Raw genomic sequence first — 27,579 nt, 5'->3', positions numbered from 1 at the left:
AGGATACGGTGGTGGGGATTTCCAGGCATGAGATGGGCACAGCTCCAGGCTGCAATTGAAAAAATTATCGAATCCGCCCAAGAACACCCGGACGCCATTATCATCCACCTGGGGGGCAACGACCTGACCACGTTGGGGATGAAGACACTCCTCAACAACATAAAAGAGGTCCTGTGGAGCATCGCCAGGCGGCTAGGACACACCACCATCATTTGGTCAGAGCTAATCCCCCGGATCAGGTGGCGTGGGGCAACTTCAGATAGTGCAGTGGATAACTCCAGGAGAAAGCTAAACCTGGCAGTCGCCAAGTACTGCAAATACAACGGGTGGGAAAGCATCCGGCATGGCCTGATCCACCTGAGGAGACCAGAGCTCTATGCGCCGGACGGCGTACATTTATCAGAGGAAGGGTTGACCATCTTTTGGTCCAACCTAGCGGCTAGTCTGGCATAAAAATGAAAGAAAAAAAAACACGAAGGGGGAGTTGCCAGGAGACGTAAGCCTCACTGGCAGCGTGGCGGAAGACAGCGAAAGTTTTACCAAAAAATCATTGGTGGACACACCTAGTAAGGGGGTGTGCGGACAAAAGCCACACACCTTGGGATGCCTCACGGCAGGGTGTAAGATGGCAAAGTAAGGGGGCTAAGCGGAACACGGCACTCGCAGCCCAGAACCGCCATATCGGATGGCAGGGCATTTAGCACGCCAGGTAGCGAGTTGGGCCTATTTCCAAGAACTGAAGGCTACCCCCAAATAAACAACACTGGTAAAACAAACACTGTCGGTGAGAGCCTTCTCCATAAAAGGAAAATGGGACTGCTAAATTCAGAGGACAATGGAACGCATGACAAATTGTCAAATGGAGAACTTAGACGTGTAAGGGTTGATAACTAAAGAATGCACAAGACAAAAGTTATTTGACATTTGTACTAAACGCTTGTTGATCATTGACCGAACTGCATAACCTGTAAATATGTTAACATTGAGGCAGTCACACGATCGCTTGTCCACACTAATAAAGCGGCCAATTGATTCCACTGTAAAGATTTGATAAAGTGTCATTTTGTATGCTAAGAATTACATGTACTGTACTGGATGTCAATTGGTGTCTATCACCGGGCCTGTAGTGTGCCAAGTGCGGGGGTTAGTGCAGAGGCCGCCCCCGCAGGGGGCATGAAGGGCCGGCGCCTTAACGGCCGCCTTGGCCCGTAAGGGACCGGTCTAACCGGTTTGGGGAGGGCGCGCCCAACAAAGGAGCGTCGCACCCCTCTTCCCCCCCAGGATGACCATAAAGTGGGGAGTGGGCCAGGTACGACCCCTCCAATAGCAGGGGGGTTGCAACTTTCAAACCCCCCAATGAAACCTCCCTAGGGAGGCGAGGGGGGGGTCAAGAATGGGGATTTAAGGAGCGCGTCCTACAGGTCCTCCCAAATTCAGGACCAGCTGGGCCAGGACGACGCGCGCCACCAAAGAAAGAACCACCCTCCCACCCCAACGAAGAGGCTTACAGTCGCAAGTCGGACTTAAGGCGGAAGACAGCGAAAGTTTTACCAAAAAATCATTGGTGGACACACCTAGTAAGGGGGTGTGCGGACAAAAGCCACACACCTTGGGATGCCTCACAGCAGGGTGTAAGATGGCAAAGTAAGGGGGCTAAGCGGAACACGGCACTCGCAGCCCAGAACCGCCATATCGGATGGCAGGGCATTTAGCACGCCAGGTAGCGAGTTGGGCCTATTTCCAAGAACTGAAGGCTACCCCCAAATAAACAACACTGGTAAAACAAACACTGTCGGTGAGAGCCTTCTCCATAAAAGGAAAATGGGACTGCTAAATTCAGAGGACAATGGAACGCATGACAAATTGTCAAATGGAGAACTTAGACGTGTAAGGGTTGATAACTAAAGAATGCACAAGACAAAAGTTATTTGACATTTGTACTAAACGCTTGTTGATCATTGACTGAACTGCATAACCTGTAAATATGTTAACATTGAGGCAGTCACACGATCGCTTGTCCACACTAATAAAGCGGCCAATTGATTCCACTGTAAAGATTTGATAAAGTGTCATTTTGTATGCTAAGAATTACATGTACTGTACTGGATGTCAATTGGTGTCTATCACCGGGCCTGTAGTGTGCCAAGTGCGGGAGTTAAGAAAAAAGCAGGAACAAGTAGCACACTTGCGCAGACATTTCAGATCTAGGCGTGTGGTCACACAGTGACGGGGATGTGGCTTAAAGGCATGAGTTGCCAACTTTGGAATCAGGCCAACTTTGGAACTGGGGAACCACGTTTGAGTTCTGGCGTCTGCTCAACGTCCTATGATTCTGGACAAATCACTTAATCTCCCCTGGGTAGGAGAGTAACACTCAAGGCACTTCTTGCATCAGCCCGCTTTCCTGCAACAAGATTGGGTGATGTAGCCCCAATTGCAATCAAATCCCATTTTCTTACACTGTCCAGCTTATCAGCGCTCACTCACACAGAAGTTAAAAACGACATTCAAGATGGCAGCAAACGCTTCAGAAGCTCTGCCGTGTCTTGAGTTCTAATCTGTGAGTTGTGTCTGCTTGCTTTGCCCGTGTTCCCTCATCCCAGATTTGGAAGGTGCGTTTGCTCGAACATGGTGCCCGGAGTGGAGTCCTCACTTCTACCGGCAATCATGCCTTCACTGTTCCTTCGTTTCGGAACCTGCACAAGGCTGAGAGCTTTGCCATTCCTTTATTTATCTACTCACTTAATCATCATTAGATATGGCACTATCCAATGCCTTTTGATTCTACCACAATTATGTATATATCATGTGTAGTTGTAAGACGCTCTGTTCATCCATTGGTCTGTTATGTCATTCACATTTTTCTTCCGCCTGCTACAGCCTGGGGCAGTGGGTCACTTCAGCCAGTGGTTAACTTCACTGCGAGTGATGGCATGCTGCTGTTTTACAAGGAGACTTTGCTAATGCTTGTTTTTTTTATTTATGGCCAACCTGCACAGTTAATTTGGTCTCATCTCCCATGTTTTCATTATTTACTTTACTATGAACCTGTCTTAGCCTTCCAGGCTATCTTTTTTAGGTCTGGCCTCCGGCTCTCTTATAAGACTATGGTTTTTCCAAAAACAAAAAAATGATTTGCTGGTACAGTTATAGAAGGAAGCTCTTGGACATCTGGTTTTATCTATTGGTCTGTTAAATAGTCATGCACATTCTGCTGCATTCACCGCAGCATACATCATGTGGCAGGGAGTCAACCACTTTACCATTTAGCTCCCTTCCCTTTCAGTGACTGCATAAATCCTGTGCACATTGTTCAGATATGCCTAAAAATTGTTCACTTTTTTTCAGTGACAAAGTTGATTCATAATCTGCGTATTTATTTTTTATCTTTAAATACCCTAAATTTATTTTGCCTTCACTTTGATTGCGCACTTTGTTTTCTTTTCCATCTCTTGCTTAAAAGTGATATTGTAACCATGGCTGCCTGCAATTTGTGTTTGTTTAGGTATTTAGTTATTGTTGTCTCATTCACAATTAATAATGATAAAATGTGTTGCTCACCTGAAAGGCTTGTTATTTAAAAATAAATCTCACTAGTAAAACTGCCACACCAGTGAATGGTTTTTAAAATTCTTATTTTTTTTGCAAGCACATGGCTAACACATTTAGGTGGCAGCATTTTGTTTCTTTTTACTTATGTGTCATATGGTTGCAATAAAAGTATTGTAAAAAATTGAACATTGCACCAGTTTGTCAAGGCCAGACCTATTGACTTTGCCAGTGCTTGTTGTAATCCCTTGTAAGCAGTCGCGGCTCGTGGGGATTCCTGGAGGCAGGGCGGCGCACGGGGGGGCTTGAAGAGTTAGGGGGATGAATACATGTAAATTTATTAAAATATTTTTTTTTAAACGTACCTCCTCCGCCATGAGCTGCTCCTCTCTCCTCGTCATCGCTGCACACAAGCATAGGCTCCCAGCCTGCCTTGCGGCCAATCGTGGCACTGCTCAAAGCAGCATCAGGATTGGCTGGGAGAGCCCTAGCTGGGCGCTCCGAGGCAGACTGAGAGCCCTGTGCGCGTGTGTGTTTGGCCAGCCCAAGATGGCCAGCCAAACATACATGCACAGTGATTGGGAGTGCACAGCACTCCCCCTCAGTGCATGTCACCCCTGTTGCCCCACCACTTTCAAAGATATCATAGTTTATTATCCTTTTCTTTGCAAGGTTTTGCATCTGCCGCTGCTGGTGGGGCACAACGCTCCTTCGCCCTTATGGAGGAGTTGCCCCTGCCTGTAAGTCCAAAACGCAGCAGCTGACTTTCAGTAAAAAGAGAGACACAAGAAAGCACTGGCCCAGGTCCTATGTCCTTAGTCAAGCTTCTAGTTGCTGGACTGGTTCTTTTCAAGAATGTCCCTTGGGCATGACATCCATCCCCAAAAGTCAGGACTTCAATCCTACAATCTTGTACACCTACTGTGATTGACATCACGTCGTCTTCTGGCCACTGCTCCCTTCATGAGGCCCTGTCCTATTCACCCAGCTCGGGAACCAACTTCCCGACGCCATCTGTAGCCTAGACGCCCCTCCATGTGTGTTCCTGCGCCCAGTTAGCAGTCAGTGCCAGCAGGCCCGCAGGGGCTTGCCCTAGGCTCTATTCATTTTCTTTAATGTTCAAATATTGTATTATTTCTGAGGTTTTATTACTAAATGGAGAGCCCTGCTGCAGTTCCTCAATGGGCGCGTAGTCAGGAGATTTGAACAGAGACTTAAAGAAGCTGTGATGTATTTACATTTTGCGCCAAATCTCCAGCGGTGTGAGACGCCTGTGACGCAAACGTCTCTGGCGCAGGAGCGTGCTCTGCCGACCTCCAGGCCTAGGGCGCGGGCCAGTGAGCCCAAACGAAGGGCCCCAGCCACGTTACTCCATCCCTGCAGAGTCGCAATGGCTTCCGGGAGGGATGCCAACGGCTGGCGGGGGTTTGAGAGGGCTTTCGCGAAGTTGAAGGCCGCCCCCTGGCATACAGACACACTCCTAGCTTGTTTCGCGCAGGACACCAAGGAGCCATCTGCCGCGTTCAGGCTGGCACGCACAACACCACTCGCATTTGTCTCTCTTAGCTCAAGTGAGCCAGTTCATGGTGCAGCGCGTGCGACGGGCCTGCGGGTGCCGTGCCTCAAGAGTGCGGGTGACCCGGAGCTCGCGCCAGCCGCCAGGGAGAGTGGCTGCCAGGGAGAGTGGCCGTCAGGGAGAGTGGCTGCCAGGGGCAGTGGCCGCCAGGGACAGTGGCCGCCAGGGGGAGTGGCTGCCAGGAGCAGCGGCTGCCAGGGACAGTGGCCGCCAGGGGCAGTGGCTGCCAGGGAGAGTGACTGCCAGGGGCAGTGGTCGTCAGGGAGAGTGGCTGCCAGGGAGAGTGGCTGCCAGGGACAGTGGCTGCCAGGGACAGTGGCTGCCAGGGAGAGTGGCTGCCAGGGGCAGTGGTCGTCAGGGAGAGTGGCTGCCAGGGGCAGTGGCCGCCAGGGAGAGTGGCTGCCAGGGAGAGTGGCCGTCAGGGAGAGTGGCTGCCAGGGGCAGTGGCCGCCAGGGGCAGTGGCCGCCAGGGAGAGTGGCTGCCAGGGAGAGTGGCTGCCAGGGAGAGTGGCCGTCAGGGAGAGTGGCCGTCAGGGAGAGTGGCTGCCAGGGGCAGTGGCCGCCAGGGAGAGTGGCTGCCAGGGGAAGTGGCCGTCAGGGAGAGTGGCTGCCAGGGGCAGTGGCCGCCAGGGAGAGTGGCCGCCAGGGAGAGTGGCTGCCAGGAGCAGCGGCTGCCAGGGAGAGTGGCCGCCAGGGAGAGTGGCCGCCAGGGACAGTGGCCGCCAGGGACAGTGGCTGCCAGGGAGAGTGGCTGCCAGGGGCAGTGGCCGTCAGGGAGAGTGGCTGCCAGGGGCAGTGGCCGCCAGGGACAGTGGCCGCCAGGGACAGTGGCCGCCAGGGACAGTGGCTGCCAGGGACAGTGGCCGCCATGCGCGCCGGGTCAACTACGCACTTGTCTTCATTCTCCCCGCCGCTCCGAGGGGTCGCCAGACCCGGGGGCCATTCCGCGGCTTGTTTGTTCCCGCCACAGAGCTTCCCGCTTTCACGGGAGACAGAGAGAGGGGATGCTCCGTGCCAAGGAAAGTCCCAGCTTCACAAGCCGCCGGAGTCCAGAGGTAGAAATAGATCAGCCGCCTGAATGGGGGACCCCCGCAGCACAGGGACCCGCATCAGGTTGCTGGGAAGGGAGCCCCGGGGAGCTCGCAGACGGGCGGGGCCGTGTCACTGGTTCTCGCTCAGCACGCAGAGGCTGGGTACCAGGTGTGGCAGGAGACCTGCTCCCCGGATAATCCGAGGCAGTGCTAAAACTTTGATAATGCTCTGCACAGAGCGCTTTGGGGCCGGTGGGTCCGTGGATCAGCTATTTAAATAGAACAGTAACATTATTATTTTTAAATTGTTTCTCCTACTCCGTCCTTCCACGCTCTCACGTGCAAATACTAAAACTATGGTGATTATATTATGGAAGACTACAGTCTGCATTTGAGATTGTTTTACAAAGTTGCCAGTGTCATGACACCCCGGCGGACGTCTGTGCACTGTACTGCTATGGTTGCCACTATATTTATTGTTGAAGCGAAACACGTGTTCCCATGAAGTTTTAGAACAGGAACTTACTTTTTCAATAGATTTTGTGCCCGATTGAAGGCAAGGCTGTGGGAATGCAGGGTATAGCTCATGGAGTCACCACATTAGAAGAAAAAGTTCAGAATAATGTTATAGATTATTCTCTCGATTTTCATGAAAGCCAGATTTTTACACTATTGAATCCGCTCGAGGCCAGTGCCTCTGAAAGCATGATAAGACCAGGATGGGACAGTCTAGGCACGTGCCAGTGAAAGAATTTTCAACAAATAGGTGCCTTTGAAATTCCGTAAGGAAAAGCTTCTGAGAACATAACAGCAGATTATGTCCACACATTACTGGCTCTGTCCCTGCCCTACGGCCGGTTCCTCCTTCTACAAATTCTGCGCATTGAGACCAGCATGCCCCTGCCTGAAACGGCAAATCAAGCAGAGTGGAAGGAGCCACCACACCACAAAGGGTCACACGGCTGGAAGTAGAGCCAGGACATTCAGAAAGCCACCAAAGCATTTGGCTTGCAATTCAGACAAAGAGCTTGGCCATCCCTATGAATAAGCCATTTAGGAGTAATTTGAGCGCCCCCTGGAGGTTGCGGCCGAAGCAGCAGCTGGTGTCATCTCCCCGACCAACGCCTCCTAACCTAAAAGTAAGGCTAGGATGTTACAGTGGCATCAGTAATAATCAAGTGATCAGGCTGATGACACATGGGTGCAGTTTAAAAGATGGACCGATGGGTGTGGTGTTTTTCAGACCTTTGAGATGCCAAAGGGCAGGACCAGCTCAGATTGGGATGGTAAATGTGATAAAGATTGATTAATCTGCCACATCTGCAAGCGGGCAATAGTTTTAATGTAAATAAAATAGCTGATTTTCTTTAAAAAGGGAAGTTTCTGGTTCCTGGCTGAGTGGTCTGAGTGCTTGGATTACCAGCGTTGCCCGACACTGCTGTGAATGCAACCTTCAAGTGCCACTAAAATTACTCCAATTCGTGGCACTCAGTGGCTTATTCAAAGTGATGGGCTTATCCTTACCCTCTGGTCTTTGCTCCTTTTATTTGAATTTCATGCCCAATGCTTTTGTTCTACTTCCGACCATACAAACATTTCTGATGTGGTGACACCTTGCACCATGTTTTCTTTGCTGCACAGCCTGTGTGCGTCACTTAGGCACCTGGGCTTTCTGCTAGGTTGACAGATCAGCCATCAGTGCCCCATACATGGAGAGGTTTGCAACATCCTCCCTCGTCCCAGTCTCCCATCTTGTATTGCCCTCGATGGAAGGAGTCAATACTGAAAACAGTTAGGATGTGATCAAAAACGTTTGCAGGTTTCTGGTAACTTACATGTCTCTTTTTTTCTATACTTTATTTCTGCTACAGTTCGACCCAGAAAACACTGGCTACATCAGCACAGAAAAATTCTGGACGCTTCTGCAACAGCACGGGTCAGAGCTGGACCCACACAAGCTTGAGGTCCTCTTGGCGCTGGCAGACAGTAACTCCGACGGGAAGATCTGCTATCAGGACTTTGTCAACCTGGTGAGTATACTGCCAAAACAAGATGGCCACCACTGACGGAGCTTTCAAGATGTATTGTTCTGGCCCGGCGAGAATCAGGCATAAAAGTGGTGTATGATATTAGACACACAATCACAATGTAGGATTTTTTTTATTCACGGCCTAGATATCGTCAGGATTTAAAGTGTTGTGATCTCACTAATTACATAGTTATTTGAGCTGAAGGAAAAGTACAATTTGTGAATGGAATGGCCGTCAGGTGGAGTCAGCAGTGGCTTTTCCCTCATGACCTCGCAAAAGACCAAGAATGAACGTGGACACTGATTTTTAGTAGTTTGCTGATACAGTATTCCTCTAAAGAGCTAGAGGGGATCCAGCTCCCAGTGCAGAGAACGATAAGCCAACTCTCACCCTCACCTCCTTGGATGATAATGCCAAGCTTGGCCCTCATCCCCAGATTCTAGTTGTCGCTTGTGTTGTTTCTAGTTTCTTGGCTTCTAGCATCACACCATCAGGAATATTGGGGTATGTAGTTATTTAATCCTGTGCATGCCAAAAGAAATCAGCCATGCCCCTGATTCTCAGCCGCGGATTGACAGACTGTCGCCACTGTTGACAAAAGTGAAAGATTCCAATACATGGGGGTTACTGGTCATCAACACAACGGTTGAGACCTTTCGTATGCACCCAAGTATACCAAGTAAGCCGGTTCACTTTCATCCCAAAACCAGCGTTATATGATACCTGCTCCTCCCTATTCAAAATTTAGACTTCTATGAATAGCTCTCCCTGTGAAGATTTGCTCAAACAAAACACATAACAATGTTCCAGTTATGAAAATGTTCCTTTTTTTTGGCAAATATCTGAAATTTGCTTGTAGCCACTGGCATGACTGTTTGCAGTAATATCAGAAGCTCCCAAAAGCAATTGACCAGCCTATCCAAGATAAAAAGTGCTCCTACATAAAACAGATCCAAGATAGATAGATGTTCTGATGCCTGTATCACTTTCTCTGAACATGATCTCTTGTTACCTAGTGTCTGCAACTCTTCTCAGTCATTCTCTTTTGTACTTCAAAACAGTCACCACACGTGGCTTCCCCTCACAATTACATATCAAGTTAGCCCTGATAAAAGAGTGTATTCTTCTCCTTCAAAATAACTCAATAAACAAAACAACAGGCTATAGTCATCAGCTCTATAATAAATGTCACACTATGCAGTGCCATTGCTATACATGCTGCTTTTCCCATTTGTCATCCAGGCAGATTCCAAAAAGTCTGAAACACAACAGAGTGATTCAATGCTGCCCGTAACAAAAGGGAACCCAACCATTTTTCCGCCACACATACCACTGAGAGCCTCCTTTCATACTCAGTAAATCAGATCCAGTGTCCTTCACCTGACCTTCAAGGCACCACTCCAAGCTACAAGTGAATCATACACAACCAAGAGCACCCTTTGTGTGGCATACTTCCATACACTGACCATCCTGAAACCCAGATGCCTGGGGTGGGTTGACAGAATCTTCTTCATTCAAGTAACCAAACTGTGGAAAGTTCCCCTTGCCAACATTACTGCCTGAATCAATCACTTCCTGGCCTGATCTACAACCTTACTCAAAATCCTATACATCCAGGGAAGCAGAGCATGTTGCAAGGGACTGTTGAGTTTGTAGTCAGCACAGTATAGATCTTGTATCATAATGTAACATAGCATGAAAAGGCCTACCCTATGCAATGCCTCCATTGGTCCAGGTGCTTTAATCTGTCTCTCTCTAACAAGCTCACCATTCCTAGGTTTCTTATTCGGCCTCCTGTGCCTGTTCCTGGGGACCTGTCTTGTCTACCGGGTACATCTTTCACACTGGAGTTAGGAACTTTTCAAACAAGCAATAGATTAATAGATTTAATCCATTTAACAAAGCGTTTTCATGATCTCTTACTTTCTGTTGTTTCACTTCTGCTGTGTCTTTCCTATGAAGTACTATGATGGTGGCATAAATGACAACCATTAATATTCTATGTAAAATGTCCCCTTTCTTTCTATTGTGTAAAGCGTACTGATGCCAATTCAGCCCAATAGCACTGTAGAAAATCCGTTGATGAAATGATGTAACTTCACATATAAGTTAGCCAAATTACCTCATGCATTCACCAATCATGGAGTAGGATAATATAATTTACCTGGAAACACCCACAGAATTGCTGGAAACACATGGAATACAGGACACAAAGTAAATGCCACCAGCCTCAGCACTGGCTAAAGGGTTCATTTCATAGCTCTCCATCTGTCAAGGTCTTAATAAGGGCCCACTAACCTCAATCTGCTGTCCCACCTATAAGTGTGAATTGCAATATAGATGACTGGACGGACAGTTTGTAGTATAAAATGCAGGCGGGCCACCTAAGTAAAGGTCACTTGACAGCTATATTACGTGTTCTGGCTCCAAAAACGTAATAAAGCTTGCAAGCTCACTACCAGTCCTACGGCTGTCAGCCTTTGCTTCCATCTTGCTGTGTGAATCAAGTGTATCTGGGTCTGTGAGGGAAAAACTGTTCCAGCAAGACTTCTCACGTGGGTCACCCGCATGGGTCACGGGTCCGTGATCCGCTGCAAGAAAGGCAGGGTGGACATTCTACTGGTACCATAGTTAAGATGGAAGCTTCCCTGCACAGAACTTTATCCAGCATGCTTTGTGCTTTGCTTTCTGGTTTTGTACAGTCAAGCCTTCTGTTCCATGGGGTATATATGTGTGGGAGCAGGAACCATTACCCCAATATTTAGGACTATACCACACTAATTGTGACATGCCAAAGCTTTCAAAATTCCACCATTACCTCAAGAAGTTCTCCTTCGGGTTAATCTTGTGCAAGAGAGCACCCACCCCGCGGCAGTTTGGCAGAGTAAATAAGTAAGTCATGAAAAACACTCAATAACTGAGTACTCGATCAGGGAAAGTTAAATGATTTTATAAAAAAATATCAAATCAAATGCTACAAACGAAATGCCATGAAGGCTTGAAATGGAAAGTTAAAATGGAATTGTCAAGAGTAAATAAATCATTATGAGTCTCAAATGAGCAGCAAAGTCAAGAAAAAGTTGGAGAGCATCCCCGACAGAATGAGAAAGTCCGCAAGAAAAATCTCTAAAATGTGACTCACCCCCCAAACCAACCGGTTCTTATTTACTGTTTTTTCATAAAGAATTAGCTAGCACCAATTCAGCAAGAAATGATCCGTGTAAAAATTCTCCTGGCAAGTCCAGGTACACCACATTAATGGCATTATATGTTAGCACTATCCTGTTTTGTAAGTAAGCAGGGCACTCACCAGTGAGACAATCATGCGGAGACGTTTTGAACATTATTTGCAACATCGAACAAAAGCTATTCATGAACGTGCAAAATGAACTCTGCCACGATAACACAGCAAAGGAAACCATGAAGGTAACAACCTTCCTGGTACACTGGAGGCTTCATTTATTAGGTCTTTGTATTGTTGTTGATTAAGAAAACACATTATATATTTGTTTTTGCTTTCGCTGAGCCTTTGGGGACAGAAGAGGCACAAAGGGGACCTGGTGGGAGGGGTGAGTGCAGGAGTGAAGACACAGAGACAGAAACAGCATCCATTTGAACAAATATGGCAGTTTCACTGCAATGTGACATAACCAAAAAAAAAGTAATAAACACTCTCCCAAACAGTATATTAAGCTTGTTTCAACAGTAAATGTACGGCATAAAAAAATAAACATAAAAAAACACCCTGACAGATGCATTGCTTAGGACACCAAAAGCAGGCCTGAAAAGTAAAGCAGGTTCGTTGTTTTTGCATGGGGTATACTCTAGCCTTATATTTGAAGAATTCCCTCCTTTCAGGAAAAGACTGGTTATGTTCTTTCTTTGTCTGCTTTGGAGTTTCTTTCTCTTCCCTCTCAAGCATGTTCTTGCCTGTCTTGGTGGCGTACAAAGGATGCCTTGGGCACTAATGTAAGCATGGAAATGGGCCCACCTACCCCCAGCTGGGTACTAAATGCCACACACATTTAGGGTGCACTAATCTTAACTATAGCAATGGACGTCACTTAGGCGCAGCCAGGGGGCGTTTTAGTCCCAGAGGCAGCTTTGCCTACCACTGTCTTGCTCTTTCTGTTCTGACGGGCACTTGAGTAGCACTTTCACTGCTATTGCTCAGTGGCGGCCAGCTCGTATTTACAATGTGGGGCAGGAGGGGAGAATACAATAAAAATAAAAAATTTAAAAAAGCACCTATCTTTAGATGATCTTCTCTCCTCATGTTGCGTCATCTCTCCCACCTCCAACGGTCATGGGACCCATATAGACTGCGCAAGCCAATCGTGACAGTGGTTTCATGCTGATAATCAGCATGAAACCAGCGTCAGGATTGGTGGGAGCGGGCTCTCTCAGCTCTCACCAGAGCGCTAGAGTTCTGTGCCTTCTCTAACTCAGCTTTCTTAAGACAGCTGGGATAGAGATGTTTAAAGTGCGCATGCGTGGCTGGCCATCTCAAGCCGGCCGGCCAAAGGGACATGCACACTTTAAACAAGTGCACAGCTCCCTGCTGCCACTCGGCAACAATTGCCACGCTCCGTCCTGACACTTGGTTCAGGATGGGGCGCTGAAAAATAAAATGGTAATAAACTTGGTTTGGTGTTTTTCCGTTATGGGGCATTTGTTTTGGTGACGCTTCTCTGACTACGTGGAGAGGGCGTCCCTGCTATTGCTTCCCTTGGTTCCAGGGTCCGAGAATCAGCACGAAGGAACAGAAGCACTAGGAGCCAGTTCTGTCTTTCACCAGCTCCTCAGCAGCAAATAGAGGGTTGCTGAGGGTTAAGGACAGGGGCATCCGGTTAACCCTGTGAGGTCACGAGTGTCAAAGGGTGCGCAGTGTCAGTTCCGCTATTCATGGCACTCTAGTGAATCGGAGTCCATGGCTGTGCCCCTGGGGTGCTTCCGTGACGTGTGGTGACGCTGGCCACAGTGCACCTGCCGCACTGAGGCTCTGAGGCTTAGCCATGCCATCCTTAAATTTTCCATCATTTCATGGCCGACCAATGTCTTAATAACAAAAGCAGCTATTGCTAGATGTTAAAGTCAAAGAAAGAGTCAGTGTTTTGGGCACATTGTGAAATACATCAAGTCAGCCAGCCAGGAGGAGGGTGGGATGGGGCCTCTCGTCACTACTCCCTGAGAGTGCCGGTAAATAAGATCCAAGTCCTGAAAGAGTGACGCTGTAACTCTGAATGTGGGAAACCACAGGCCTGCCTGCGCCAGCTGTGTGGAATGCAGTGAAAGTCCTGTTGCCGGGTACGCCTAAGTCTAAAGTATTTTGTTGTCGAGCAAAGTAAATGTAACCTCTCTAAAGTTACATTTAACTAACATTTTTCGGAGGTCACTTAACGGCGTTATTTCCCGGACAAAGGGATTCTTTTATTGGCATGCTGAAGGAGTGACAAAGCTCTCTCTGAGTGGTGCCTTTCACAAAGTTTGCACGAAAGTTTCTATTGATAGAATGCGCGGTCCCGCGTCCCAATGTGTTGCAGATTAAAAATGCAAGAAGAATGTTTCAAAAAAAGTTCTTCATGTGGAAGTTGACAAGTGACTGATGTGTTTCAGGAAAACATGACAGCGGTTAAGCATCTCCCGAAGCGAATATTTGTAGCTGGCGTGATTCCCCTTTTCCCCAGACATCTTTTTAGAGACTATATTGATTAAATTGTATAATTCTGTATTTCTATCATCATACAAATTTTGAATGCACAAACGCAAATTTTGCTGTCTTTCAAAAGCTGCGGGTAAGCAGCAGCGTACTTACGGCGCCACCTAGCGGTAATATCAATTAACTTCAGAAGGCCGGAACAGTTGCCATTTTCGGTGTAAGTCGAGCAGTCCTGTCAAACTGAATGACTAGTGCCTGATTCTGGAGCCCTGGGAAGCCTCGTACTGTTGCTCCTCTTGGAGGATCCAAGGATGTGCTGCCATAATGACTCCTTTACCAACAGGAGGCTGTCTGCTATTTTCATCCTATTAGGCTTGCAAGGATAGAGAATTAATAGTAGGTTCTTTTTCAAAGTTTTGGCCTGCTGCAAATGCTTGTACAGATTTAAGAAGAGCACTTATCCAAGATGTCCAAGCCTCAGTGACTCACAGTACGGAAACTGCCCACCGAATATTAGTTCTAACTTTTTCCCCCACAGTAGGCTCCAGACTGCGGCTTCGCGGGGAGGCCTATCAGCCTCTGCAAACAGTGACCTCAGACGTAGGCTTACTGTGCGGAAGTCTACAGAGCTCATAAGTCTCAGGCTTTTCACTTTGTGGCCATTTATTTCAATACACACAGATTTATCTATGAACCACCAAAAACAAATCAGGTAAGTCACCAAACACACTCACGTCATAGAACAAACATACATTTGAGAAGATATTTAAGTAGTGCTTGCAACAAAGAGAATTCATGGATCTCTCTTTCTTGGAGGGGCTTCAGAGAGCTCTAGCTGAGCTTCACATTAATGCTGCTTCCTGCACCCTCTTTACTTTGGAACTCATTTTGAGATCACGTCACCCATTCTGATTTCTCCCTCCCTACTGATGCCACTCTCTGCCCAGTGACTTACCCCCTTGTTGACTCAGAGTCTTTGGGTTGTTACTTCCCTTGCTGTTGTCTCAGACTCCTTGGGCTGGTACTTACGTCCCAGTTGGCTCTGACTCTTTCTGCTGTTCCTTAACTCCCTTAGGTTGTTACTTATCTCCCTCTTGGCACTGAATCATTGGGTTGATCCTTATCTCCATATAGCTTGAATTCTTAGGTTGATACTTTCCTCCTTTTTGACTTTGACTCCTTGGGTTGTAACTTGCCTCCCTGTTGTCTCAGTCTCCATGGATTGCTACTTACCTATCTGTTATCTCTTACTCTTTATGTTGTTACTTGACTGCCTGGGTTACTACTTGTCTACCCATGGCTCTGTATACTTAGGGTGTTACTCAACCCCCTTTTGGGTCTAACTCTTTGGATTGTTACTTACCTATGTGTGTTGACTCTGCATACTTGGGTTGTTTTTTCTCAGTTGCCTGTGACTCCTTAGGTTGTTACTTACTTCCCTGTTGGCACAAACATCTTGGATTGTATCTCTCTCCTGGCCCTGACTCTTTAGGTTGTTACTTAGCTTCCTTGGTTGTTACTTGCCGCCTACCAAGGAAGCTAAGTGACAACCTAAAGAGTCAGAGCCAGGAGAGAGATACCTCCTCCAATGCTTTAATGTTTATATCAGGCAGTTAATAGGACATATTTTTCACAAATTGCATCATTTAATGTTGATCAACAAGATAGAAGCAGAAACATCCTGGTGACAGCAGATATGGTGGTGCACTACAGTCTGCACAAGGAGTGGAACTAGATGCCAACAAATGAAAAAGACTGGGAAGTCTCTGAAGCTTCCGATTTTAATAGCAACCAATGGGACGAACTCCAGCAAAATCCTGCACCATGAAGCCACACAGGGCCACTCCACCATGGTTAACTCAGAGTCAGAAGTGTCCCAATCACAATTACAGAGCAGCAGAAACAGACTACAGCAGGAAGACGGTGAAATCAGGATGATGGAAATTTCATATTGGCAATTAGGGTGGCACACGTACCCCACAAAAGATGGTGCACAGGCTGCTACAGTGCTGCTGAGCTGGCACCAAAGAATGAATTGCCTCAGGTGGAAAAGCAGGTGCCTCTGGCTTAGATGTTGAAGATGCTGAAGGTGCCACAGTGCAGCTGAGATTTGGGCTCATGAGACAGGTATGTGTTAGGGCATCACCTGTACCTTGCATGACGCCACCGCCATGCCCTTAGCCGTTAGCAGAGTTTCTGCAACCAAATGGGGGATAGTCTAGAATAGATGTCTTCAACTTTTTCTATAGTCAGAGCTACGTCTGATCAATGAAAAGTATTCTGAGCTACTATGAATTAAATAAAGGTATATAAATGACAAGCGTTTTAACCTCTGACCTTTTAGAGCATTCAGTCCTGATTCAGTTGGTACAGAGCGCCAATGCTACAATAAGCTGTATGTGGAAATTTTACTTTAGGGGTCCCCAAAAAAACAGTTTTGTTTATTTGTTGTTACTTGTAAACTGCCTCTTAGAGGTGAGTGTTTCACTGGTGTTTGTGGTTTTTTTCATGCAATACATTGAATGACAGTGCTTTTGTTATATATGCTAGAACACAAAGTACAACTCTCACCTAGCTAATTGCACTGAAGTGCATTGGTTGTTGACCAGAAACAGGCCCAACATTAATGACTGAAGATTAAAAATTACTAGTGGCAGGAACGGTATAGGTTTCATGGGCAAGGGTTTAATAGACCCTAAGGGATTCTGAAAGGTGGACAAAAACTCCTTAGTGCTCTACAACAGTGGTTCCCAACCTGTGGTCCGGGGACCCCTGGGGGTCCGCAAAGCCTCTTCAGTGGATCTGCAACAGCTTAGAAAATTAAATAATATCAACAGATTAGGTCCCCAGCTTTCAGTAATGACTCAGTAGGGGGGGTCACCGGATTACAACAATGATTCATTGGGGTCCCTGGGTTCCAGTAATAATAAAATGAGGGTCCACAGAAGTCAAAAGGTTTGAGAAGTGGAGAAGTGTGGCTCAATGGTTAGAGTGGCAGACCCTGATGCAGAAATCTGGCCCGGGACCAGGGTTCAATTCCCGCCTCGGTGGGTCTTGGGCTAAATTTCCTCGGACCTGATAATTCTTGCATCAGTGCCTAATCTAATTCATGGGTCCCACTCTGTAACTCTGGGCAATAGCTTGCTTAATCTCCACAACGGCCCCAACAGCGCTGGGATGCCTGGCTTCACCTTGGAGGTTGCCCAGGAGTGGGCACCTCACAGGGAAAAGCCAGGAGGGGTTCCACAGCGGTATGCGTACAGCGCCTTGAGACCCTACCGGGTGAGTAGTGCGCTATACAAGTACGAAGTTTACAGTTTACAGTTTCAAAGGTTGGGAACCACTGCTCTACAATAAAACATATCTACATACATCTACCCCCTCCTCATGCCCACAGGAAAACCCATGAGTTAATAATGAAGGACAAATAATGTGTGATTAATGTAGGAGGGTTAGTACTTTTCAAGAAAGAAGGAGAGAGGAAGAAGAGAAAGAAGGGGAAGGAGGAAAAAGCGTAAAAAGAAGCAGAAGAGGAGAGAATTAAAGGATAAGGAAAGAAGAAGAGGACATGAAAGGAAGAAACAGAGTGTGAGAGGAGAAAAGTACAGAAAGAAGAACGACATAAGTATAGCATAGAAGAAGGGAGAAAAGGAAGACAGAAGGAAAGGAGGGGGAAGGAAAAGAAGAAGGAAAGATTGATAGTGAGGATAGAAATAAGGAATGAGGTAAAGGAAGCATGGATGGATAGCAAGGAGAGGAAGGAATCAGAAAGAAAGGAAAGAAGGAGGGGTAAAAAGTAATGAAAGACATCAAACAAGTAATGAAAGAAGGAAGAATGCACGTGAAGAAACAGAACAAAGGTGAGAATGAGGAATTAAAGAAAAGGGAAGAAAAAGAAGGAAGCAACAAAAAAGAGAAAATAGGAATGAAGCAAAGGAAGCAAAAGAGGAGCAAAGTAGAGAAAGAAAAGAGACCGAATGAGATAATAAAAAAAAAAAACAAGAAAAGGAGCAGAAGAGACAGAAAAGAGAGCGAGAAAGGAAAAGGGAAAAAGAAACCAAAAAAAGCTTGAGAAAGAAAATAGAAATTAAGAAAAAAAGAAAGAGACAAAAGAAAGAAGGAAGTAAAGAATAGCAAAACAGATCCAACAGTGCGCTTTGAGGCATGTATTTGTTGACAGGCTTCTTATCAGGAATGCTGATGAAATTGATGAGATAACCCTGCTTGGATTCAAACCTGCAGCATTAACACACAGAAGGCTGCAGGGAGCTTGAGTGCACATCTGACGACATCAGACGTCAAATGGACAAAGGCGAAACATCAGCCCTCATTCTCCTGGACCTATCTGCCGCCTTCGACACAATCTGCCACCGCACCCTGAAAACACACCTCCACGAAACCGGAATCCAAGGAAAAGCCCTCGACTGGATCATCTCATTCCTCTCCGGCAGAACCCAGAGAGTCCGCCTCCCCCCCTTCCGCTCCGAAGCCACGGACATCATCTGCGGCATCCCCCAAGGCTCATCCCTCAGCCCGACACTGTTCAACATCTACATGGCCCCCCTCGCACAAGTGGCCCAACAACACAACCTCAACATTCTCACCTACGCCGACGACACCCAGCTCATCCTCTCGCTCACCAAAGACCCGCGCACAGCCAAAACCAACCTCCACGAGGGAATGAAATCCATCGCCGAATGGATAAGAAGCAGCCGTCTGAAACTCAATTCAGACAAGACGGAGGTCCTCATCCTCTGACCCACCCCCTCCGCCTGGGACGACTCCTGGTGGCCTACTGCACTAGGAACCCCACCAACACCAACCGACCACGCACGCAACCTGGGCTTCATCCTCGACTCCTCCCTCACCATGTCTAAACAGGTCAACACAGTCTCCTCCTCCTGCTACAACACACTCCGCATGCTCCGTAGGATCTACAAGTGGATCCCGACAGAAACAAGAAGAACGGTGACACAGGCCCTCGTCAGCAGCAGGCTAGACTACGACAATGCACTCTACACAGGCATCCCAGCAAAAGACTTTCTACGCCTCCAACGCATCCAAAACGCCTCCGCCCGGCTGATCCTCGACGTACCCCGCCGCAGCCACATCTCCCACCACCTGAGAAACCTTCACTGGCTCCCTGTGGACAAGAGGATCACTTTCAAGCTTCTTACCCACGCTCACAAAGTGCTCCACAACACTGGACCAACCTACTTGAACAACAGACTCAGCTTCTACAACCCCACCCGTCAGCTCCGCTCCGCAAACCTCGCCCTCGCCGTCGTTCCCCGCATCTGAAGAAAAACCTCCGGCGGCAGATCCTTCTCATACCTCGCTGCCAAAACCTGGAACACCCTCCCTACCAACCTGCGACAGACCCAAGACCTACTCACCTTCAGAAGACTCCTGAAGACCTGGCTCTTCGATCAGTAACCAGCAATAGTTATGAGGGTATTCCCTGAATTTAGTGAGAGTAGCTCAGACAGGGAAATAACCAAAGTAGGGAAAAACTACTACAGAAGCTACTAAGATAGCCATGAAGATACCATAATCTTCACGTACCAGTACTGTAGTCTGGAATGATACTAACTACATATGGCTGACCAGTTGTATATTTATGATATTAGGCTACTTAACTTAGGTACTCGATAGCAGGTAAACAAATCCTATTACATAGTTGATACAAGCTTATTTTACAAATATAGATATTTTATTATTCCATGATGATACAATCATAAAAAATATATACATTAAATCAAAAAAATATAGAAAAAACATATGTACAAAGCACCTAAGTCAAACATACCACATAAACATTAAATTATTCAAATAGGAAAACGTGTCTTATTTACAAGTGAACCACCACATTAAAAAACTAATTCAAATAATGTGATTGAAACAATTTAGAGTAATAAGAATATACAGATATAAATTGTTCTAATATATTAGTCTTAATGATCTGATACACAGCCAAAGAAAACAATATGTGCATGGTTCTATCAAAATGATACCATAGGGACCGAAGGACTTCGATCAGTAACAACAGCACCCCCCTTCCCAGCGCCTTGAAAGCCTCAGGGGTACGTAGAGCACTTTATAAATTCAATGATTGATTGATTGATATGCCCTCCTGCCTAAAGCTGCATATCACATGTATGAAATGTATGAAATTGAATGATTGAAAGACTGCTTTTACCGTGTAAGAATGCAATATTTTTTTTGTTCAGTTAGTGTTTAAATAGCGCTGCACATTAAGATTGGGGTCATGGGTCAAAGAATATAAAACCACTGTTCAAACGTTAGGTACCCCGAGTGTTTATTTGTCATGTGATACCTGCAGGTTTATCCCTGCACTCAGTTTATGTTCTGCGCTTCACTGCTCTTTAAGTTTGCGCCGAAAAGAATTAAGCAGAATAAAAACACAAATGACTGAAGTTTGTAAACGTTCTTGCAAGTATTAGAGGGATGCTTTTGAAGGTGTCTCTCAAAGAGGACTCAACTTTAGCCCAGTCCACGGACCCGGGGCTACAGGGGGGGCTAAAGCCATTTCAGCCCAATGGGCGTTGCGCACCTGTGAGTCTCAGATGGAGCATTTTGAGAGTTTTATCACTTACAGAGAGCTCATCTATCATTTCCTATTTCAGAAATAATTCTGCTGCAAATGACACACCAGAATGCGGTCATTTATGCTCTTGGAGTGCACAGTGCGGAGAAGGCTGTAATGTAGCACGAGTCTTGGTGTATCACGTATTGAACCACTTGAGTGTGTTGCGTGCACGCGCCAGCTCAGCAGGGGATAAGAGTATGAAGCCGGCTGCAAATAATCTGTGTGGGGGTAGATGAGGGGATATGAGGGAGGATAACGAGGGGCCCTCGCTAGAATGACATCCTTAGCATCTGCAGTTAGCACATTGATCCTCATACCTAGTATCAAACACAGAAAGAAAGCAGTAACTGGGCGAAGGCCCGCACCCGAAGTGGGCTCGAGGGGCTGGAGCGGAAACCCCCCGAGGCCTGCAGGAAAGTGCACCAAAGGGGGCGCGCAAACAGAGGGGGGACCGGAAGTGGCCTCCCCGCACTCTTTTCCCCCTGCTCCATCGAGCCCTCTGCGCAGTGCAGAAGGGGGCACAGCTCTGGATGGCCCAATGGGGGCCGAAGAATCTTTTGAATTCTCCCCCCCCCCCCCCATGTACCCTAGGGGCACGGGTGAGGCTTAAAAAGGTCCTGCCCGGCCCAGAACCCCTCTTGCGACGCCGCTTCAAAGACGTGTCACAGCGCTGCATGGGAAGGTAGTCACAATGGAGCTGCCAATGACTGAACTAGGACTCAGTTCAGTCTTTAATTACGTCGTTCACACGTGGTCTGCAGTCCATGCAACCCATCTGCAGTATTAGAAGACGAGTTATGCTTTAGGACCCCTGTCCCCCAAAATTACAGGACCAGGTGGAGTCCCCCGGGGTGGGTCTACCTCACAGAACCCGCGCAAGATCAGTCAGTGAGTCCCCAGGAGGTGATTCAGGAAAGAAAGCGTGTCACACAAAGAGCATTGACGCCCCCCCCACCCCCCCCCCCGCCATACATTGTCGCTACGTAGTGCAGACACTACCACCATAGTTCTACTGTCTGAAAAGTTAAACGTCTCTTGTCAGATGCGGATCCCACTTGACAACCTGACGCTGTGACACCGCCTTTAATGAGCGCCAGTGAAGTAATTCACATCCATGTGCAGTGTATAGGTCGTGAGTTAAAATCCCAACATGACCGACGCAGCCTTTCATCCTCCTACTGTCAATCAAACTAGCACCATTGATAAGGCTAATGGTAACAGCTAACATTTACAGTGCTCTGAAGGCCCGCGATAGAATGCACGACTATATAAACGCATACATCTATTTCAGACTGTGAGAAGGAATGCTTGGTGACGAGCCAGTAATATACGAGTGAGACTGGCCTGCTTGTTCTTTCGGTAAGGTTAAACAAATAATAGGGGTATTATGACCCTATCTTAACAGATGGTGGACATGTTTCGAACTAAACTTGTTGTCAAATATGGTAACTAGACTCTCGAATCTGAGACAAAGGACGAAGACAGGTAGGTAGATCTGCCAGCACAGTCCGGCTCAACGGATGCATTAAAGCACCCCGCTCCCATGATAAACTTATTTGTACCACTATTGAATAGAATAGGACAAAGTCTCAGACTTATCAGGACAGTAGGTATCACACTGCGTGCTATTTTCTGGCCAATAAACTCTTTTAGGTGAAAGAGAACAGTTAGGGCCACAGTCCAATTAAAAGCCCACAGACCATATTTGGCAACAAACTTAAGCAGAAAGAAACATGCTGACCATCTGTAAAGATGGGTAGAGTCGCAATTTGAAGCCATGTGAGAGTGGGAGTATTATTAAAAATGTGCACACTCACCACTACACAGTTTTACCACTCACAGCTCAACTAGCCAAATAACAACAGGGCCAGTCTCACTCGTATACTGTCGGTTCAACTCCGTCCATTGCTCGGTACAGTATGAAATAGGGCGAATAGATTTATAGTTGTGCTAATTTAGTTATCTGGGGAGGATAACCTGTCTCTGCACACACTGTGTTTTTATCTCCGTATGCCTCCTCTGGTTCATCAGCCACAGTACAGTGACATCAAGTGCTACATATAAGGCAAGCAATTGTAGGCCCTGATCATACCTGCAGACATTAAAAAAGTCCTTGTAAGTAATGTAGAAGTTAAACTTTATCATCATGTAGACGTTTGTTGAAGTGGCACAGCAGAATTCAGCACATATGTTGTGTTAGTTGTAAATATAATTGTACCTGCCTGGCTGTTATGACTCAAAGGGCCTCATTTACAAGAATATGACACATCAGCATTGCTGCTTCAGGTTTCTTGTGCCCGCCTCAAATGCTTTAAGAACGCCATGGGTGCACTGTATTTACAGTACAGAGCTCCATGGTACACATTTTCACGGATGCGCCATAAATGCATCTGTCGGCGCTAAAGTAATGCTTTGCTGAAGTTGCATCGTAAAGCAGACGCATGTCCAGCAGTGCATCAGAACACAGAGGAGGGTCCTATGTTAAAAGCCCTGCATCAATCCTTACTCCTGATCTGACCAGGCCTAAGAATTTTGACGCACTCAAGTTGCAGAGTGACGCAGTGAAAAGTTGTACATTTCACTGCGTCAGTTCTGTGTGGCATTTAAAGTGCGAACACCTACCCTGCATACATTATACCTGCCGCAGGTATAATGTGACATAGGCCTCTACAAACTGACACATTGGGCCCAGTTTGTAGATATGGAGCACTGTGAAGCACTGATTGTGCCGCCGATGCGTAATAAAAAATGGCACAACAACAGCACAAGCTCCTTGTAAATGAGACGCAAATGTCCATTTCTCAAAAAATGACCTTTCTTGGAATCTCAAGAAGGCATAAAGGGCCAGATGTAGCACAAAGGCAAATTGCGACTTGCTATTTGCGAGTCCGTGCGACTCGCAAATTGCAAGTCGCAATTTGCTATGCAGAAAGGTGTCTCAGACACCTTCTGCAACTCGCAATGGGGTCGCAAAGACCCACCTCTTTAATATTAATGAGGTGGGTCGCAGTTTGCGACCCCATTGCGAGTATGGGCACTCACGGGGATGGTGGCCTGCTGGAGACAGCAGACCACCATGTCCGTGACTGCTTTTTAATAAAGCAGTTTTTTTTTTTTCTATCTGCAGCCCGTTTTCCTTAAAGGAAAATGAGCTGCACTTAGAAAAAAAAAACTAAACCTTTTGTTTCGGTATTTTTCAGAGCATGCAGTGATCCATAGGACCACTACCTGCTCTGAAAAATTATTATTGTTTCCATTCACAAAGGGGAAGGGGTCCCATGGGGACCCCTTCCCGTTTGCGACTGGGTTATCATCCACTTCAAGTGGATGGTAACTGCGATTTCATTTGCGACCGCTTTAGCGGTCGCAAATGAAATTGCATAGCATTGCGAGTCGCAAATAGGAAGGGAACACCCCTTCCTATTTGCGAGTCGGAAATGCATTGTGCGAGTCGGATCCGACTCGCAAAATGCATTTCTACATACCGGAGAGGCTTTTGCGCCTCGCAAACGGCGTTTTTCGCCATTTGCGACTCGCAAAAGCCTTTTTACATCTGGCCCCTAGATGCCACATCACCAAGAGCTGCACTGGCACAGAGCAGAGCACCTTCAGATGTGTGCTTTCTGGAGTTCGTGCATTAACTTAGAGAATTTCTGAGTAATATTTACGAAATTTAGATTCCTCAAATACATAAAATCAGGCACGCACCTCTGCGCTGAACTGGTGCAGCACTTCATTATATGGTCCAGGAGTCCTCTAATGCAATCTGAGGTGACGAGGACGATTGCCTAATGCTTACTTTTGCTGAAGAATGCACCTTCTATTGCTTTCACTTAGAACATTGCTTTGAGGGTAGGCATTTCATAACACAAATCCGTTCACATTTGCTGGGATTCTTGAGCTCACAATTTTAGCTAAGTACTCACTTGCAGGCAGGTTGGTGGAGTTTCACAATAATGACCTTTGACTGTGTCCCACCGCTCCCACTTCGGAAAGTACTGTAGTCTCCTTGGGCATGGTATGTCTGCGGCCTGCATGGGGGTAAAGGTGGGCAAGCCAACAAATCAAGAGGGAGAACTGAACCAAAACCAAGCCTAGTGTCTGGCTCGGATCTTGGAGTCCGTGCACAAGCCGTTCCCTGAAAATGTTTGCTATGTAAATCATACAACAAACATCACGTAAATAATAATGGGCTCCTCAAAATTCAAAAAAGTTTACTAGCTTGACATGTGGAAGCTTTCACATTAATCTGTCTCTTTATTGCACTTCAGAAAGAAGTACTTATTAAAAGTGATATTTTTTAAACATGAACCATTAGTGAACTATGAGACAAGACAGTTGTCATGTAAATGTGGTATGTGACCAAGATTATAGTCTATGAAATCAAACAGAATAGGTTTTTGTGCAACTGGTATTCTCAATTCACTTGTTTCTAAGTGTTTAATATGCAATAATGAAAAAAAGAGCTTTGGTCAAATAAAATATTTGCCTACGATCACGCAATTTAAGCGGGGGAGCCCCAATTTATTCAGGTTTTCTGGTTTCACTTTGTACAAGTCAGTCAGTATATGAGTATCTCTTTTTCTTTCCTTATATTAAGGCTTTATTTTTACTTCTTTGTACATTTTTATATAGCACAAACTAGACCCGAAAGTATTGGAGCACTTTGCATGAGCACCAGTTACATTATTTAGTGTCAGCACTCATTGTTTATAGGCGTCGAAAGACTAAGGGCTGTATGTATGAACTAATTTTCCAATAGGCACAGAATGGATAAAACCCTTTGATACATCTGGCCCTAAGTGATTTGCCAGAATCACAGGATGTTGAACCAACGCCAAGACTCAAACCTGATTCTCCAGTGCCTAAGTCAACTGTTCTAGCCAAAATCCCACACACAGGCTACAGAAAGGGAGACAGGCAGAAGCCACATGAAAGCTCAGCTAGTTATGGGCTTGAGATTCCAACAGGACCTCGAGCTGAGCCAGAGGAAGGCTCCAGGCTCGAGCCTGGCTCGAGCTTTCAGTGGATCGCCCACCTCCACTAGGTGCATAGATATTGCCAGAAGCTAGGGAATTAAGGATTTAGGCCTAGCATTACCCAAGAACTTTGGATTTTGCTAAAATTATACACACACACACACACATATATATATATATATCTCCACCAAATGACACACGGTCAAACACTGCACATACAGGAATCCTTGTGTTTGAAAATGTATTCTTCCAACAGAGATGAGTAACCCAAACACCACCAACACGTTTCAACCACCAAAGGTCACCGTGATCAAGACCTTTGGTGGTTCAAACGTGTTGGTGGTGTTTGGGTTACTCATCTCTGTTGAAAGAATACATTTTCAAACACAAAGATTCCTGTGTGTGCCATGTTTGACCTTGTGTCATTTGGTGGAGAAGTGTTTACAGGGTTGGCCTGTCCCTGACATGAGCACTGACTTAATGGAGCGCGCCCTGATAGGGGCCATTTGGACCTAGCCCCCTTCTTCCATTGGTGTGTTGCTATGTCACCCACATTTTTCTTCCGCCCACTACAGCTTAGGCCAGTGGGTCTGTCCATTTCAGAAATTGGCTAAACTACACTGTGAGTGATGGCGTTCTGCTTTTCGCAAGGAACACATCTGCGCGCAAAGTAGTTCCATTCATTGACAGGGACCAATGTGGCAATTTGTGCTTTTCGAGATAAACATATTTTTGCTTTTAGGCAATTTTTATCTTGTCTAGGGCCGAACATTTTCCCCAAACTACAAAGTTTTAAAAAGTCATGACAAAACTAGCATCGGCAAAACAAACAGTGTTACAGCCAACACCAGACCTATTGGCTTTAACACTGCCCGTTTCCTGCGTTATCAGTTGCAGAAGCCCCCTCTTATGGCTGAAGCTCGGATGTTACCTTAGGGAAGCAGAATTTGCAAATGAGTGTAGATTCCTACACTCCATGCGGCCGAAAGAGGAGTTATTGATGTTCCCATAGGCTCAGTCAGTGGCCTCGGGACAAACCCTGTAGTAAACTGTTTACATAGCATCCACTGTTCCTTAAATCAAGACAGGTTTTACTGAGGCATGAACCAGGTGTGACTCCCTAGAGAGAGTTAATACTGGTACGAGAGCCCCATTTGAGTGAGACTGTTTGATGAGAAAGCCTCGCCGGTGACATTGGCTGCACCATTGCGAACCTAATGATCTTGTACCCAGACTGCAGCCACAATGCCTACTGGGAAGACGCCACCGCTGGCTGACGTAGATCATTTGCAAAGCTGGGTCCTAGGTGCAGGTCTAACAACCTATGTGTGGTATCCTGCTCATGTGCCCATGAGTGTACTGAACCTTTTTATACCTTTACGCTGGTTGTATCGTCCTTCCACGGCCTTTTAGCTAGATTGACTTCAAGAACCTTCCAAATGCCCAAATGATAACTTGTAACTAAAGAAACCTTAACCACAGTTCAACCTGACTGCTGATGCCAAATAGTTCTATTGGACTTTCGCCCTCCGTCCAGCTAGGTGCAACAGTGGATTGTCTGTAAAAAATGTCCACGTGACCTCAAATGCAAATAAATGGAGGTCCAGCTTCTCCCATCTGAGAGAGTAAAGTGTAAGGCAAAGCTGAGTAGCAGAAAAACTGTAATGCGGCACAATACAGAAAAATATTACTTTGAATTGCATTTGTTCCTAGCAGTTTGAGGGAACTGTGACATGTTTATCAAAGTTTACTCAGCATTATTATATATGGCCCCAGCTACACTTCTCTCGACAAAGTTATGTGCACATATCTAACTTATTTTTTCTCCACTTTTTGAGTTTCTAGGTCTGTATTTCTCCTTACTTCCACTCCCCGTCAGCTCAGTCTAGTTAGTACCTGACATACGCTGCAGCATTCAAGAGCATTAGACTTTGCATTAAAAACGCAGAAAACCAAAAATATTAATCAGCGTTCTTTACTCATGACTTTTGGCTATTTGTTGTTAGTTTGATGACAGCATCATGGAAAACAAGATACATTGTGCTTCTTATCCTTTTTTATCCACTTTCTGTGCTGTGCCTGGTAAAAAATGTCATGAGTTATAGTGTGGCTTTTCCCTTTACACCCATGTTCCTGCAAAGTGTG

General features: G+C 46.3%; 1 protein-coding gene across 8 annotated transcripts in view; it reads left to right on the top strand.

Moving 5' to 3' along the window:
- RHBDL3 (rhomboid like 3) overlaps positions 1-27,579 on the top strand; it is a 541,614-nt gene that overhangs the window by 319,412 nt on the left and 194,623 nt on the right. For all 8 annotated transcript variants that reach the window (XM_069199957.1, XM_069199951.1, XM_069199956.1 and 5 more), the window contains one exon: positions 8,028-8,186. Coding sequence is in view for 5 of the 8 variants with exons in the window: in XM_069199951.1 (XP_069056052.1) it covers positions 8,028-8,186 (159 nt within the window). In the remaining 3 variants the exon portion in view is untranslated. The remainder of the gene's footprint in view (positions 1-8,027; positions 8,187-27,579) is intronic.

This window comes from Pleurodeles waltl, chromosome 7 (assembly GCF_031143425.1).
Source record: "Pleurodeles waltl isolate 20211129_DDA chromosome 7, aPleWal1.hap1.20221129, whole genome shotgun sequence".
In the NCBI taxonomy this organism is placed as follows: Eukaryota; Metazoa; Chordata; class Amphibia; order Caudata; family Salamandridae; genus Pleurodeles; species Pleurodeles waltl.
Note: the sequence above shows the minus strand (reverse complement) of the source record. Positions and strands in the feature narration are given on the sequence as shown.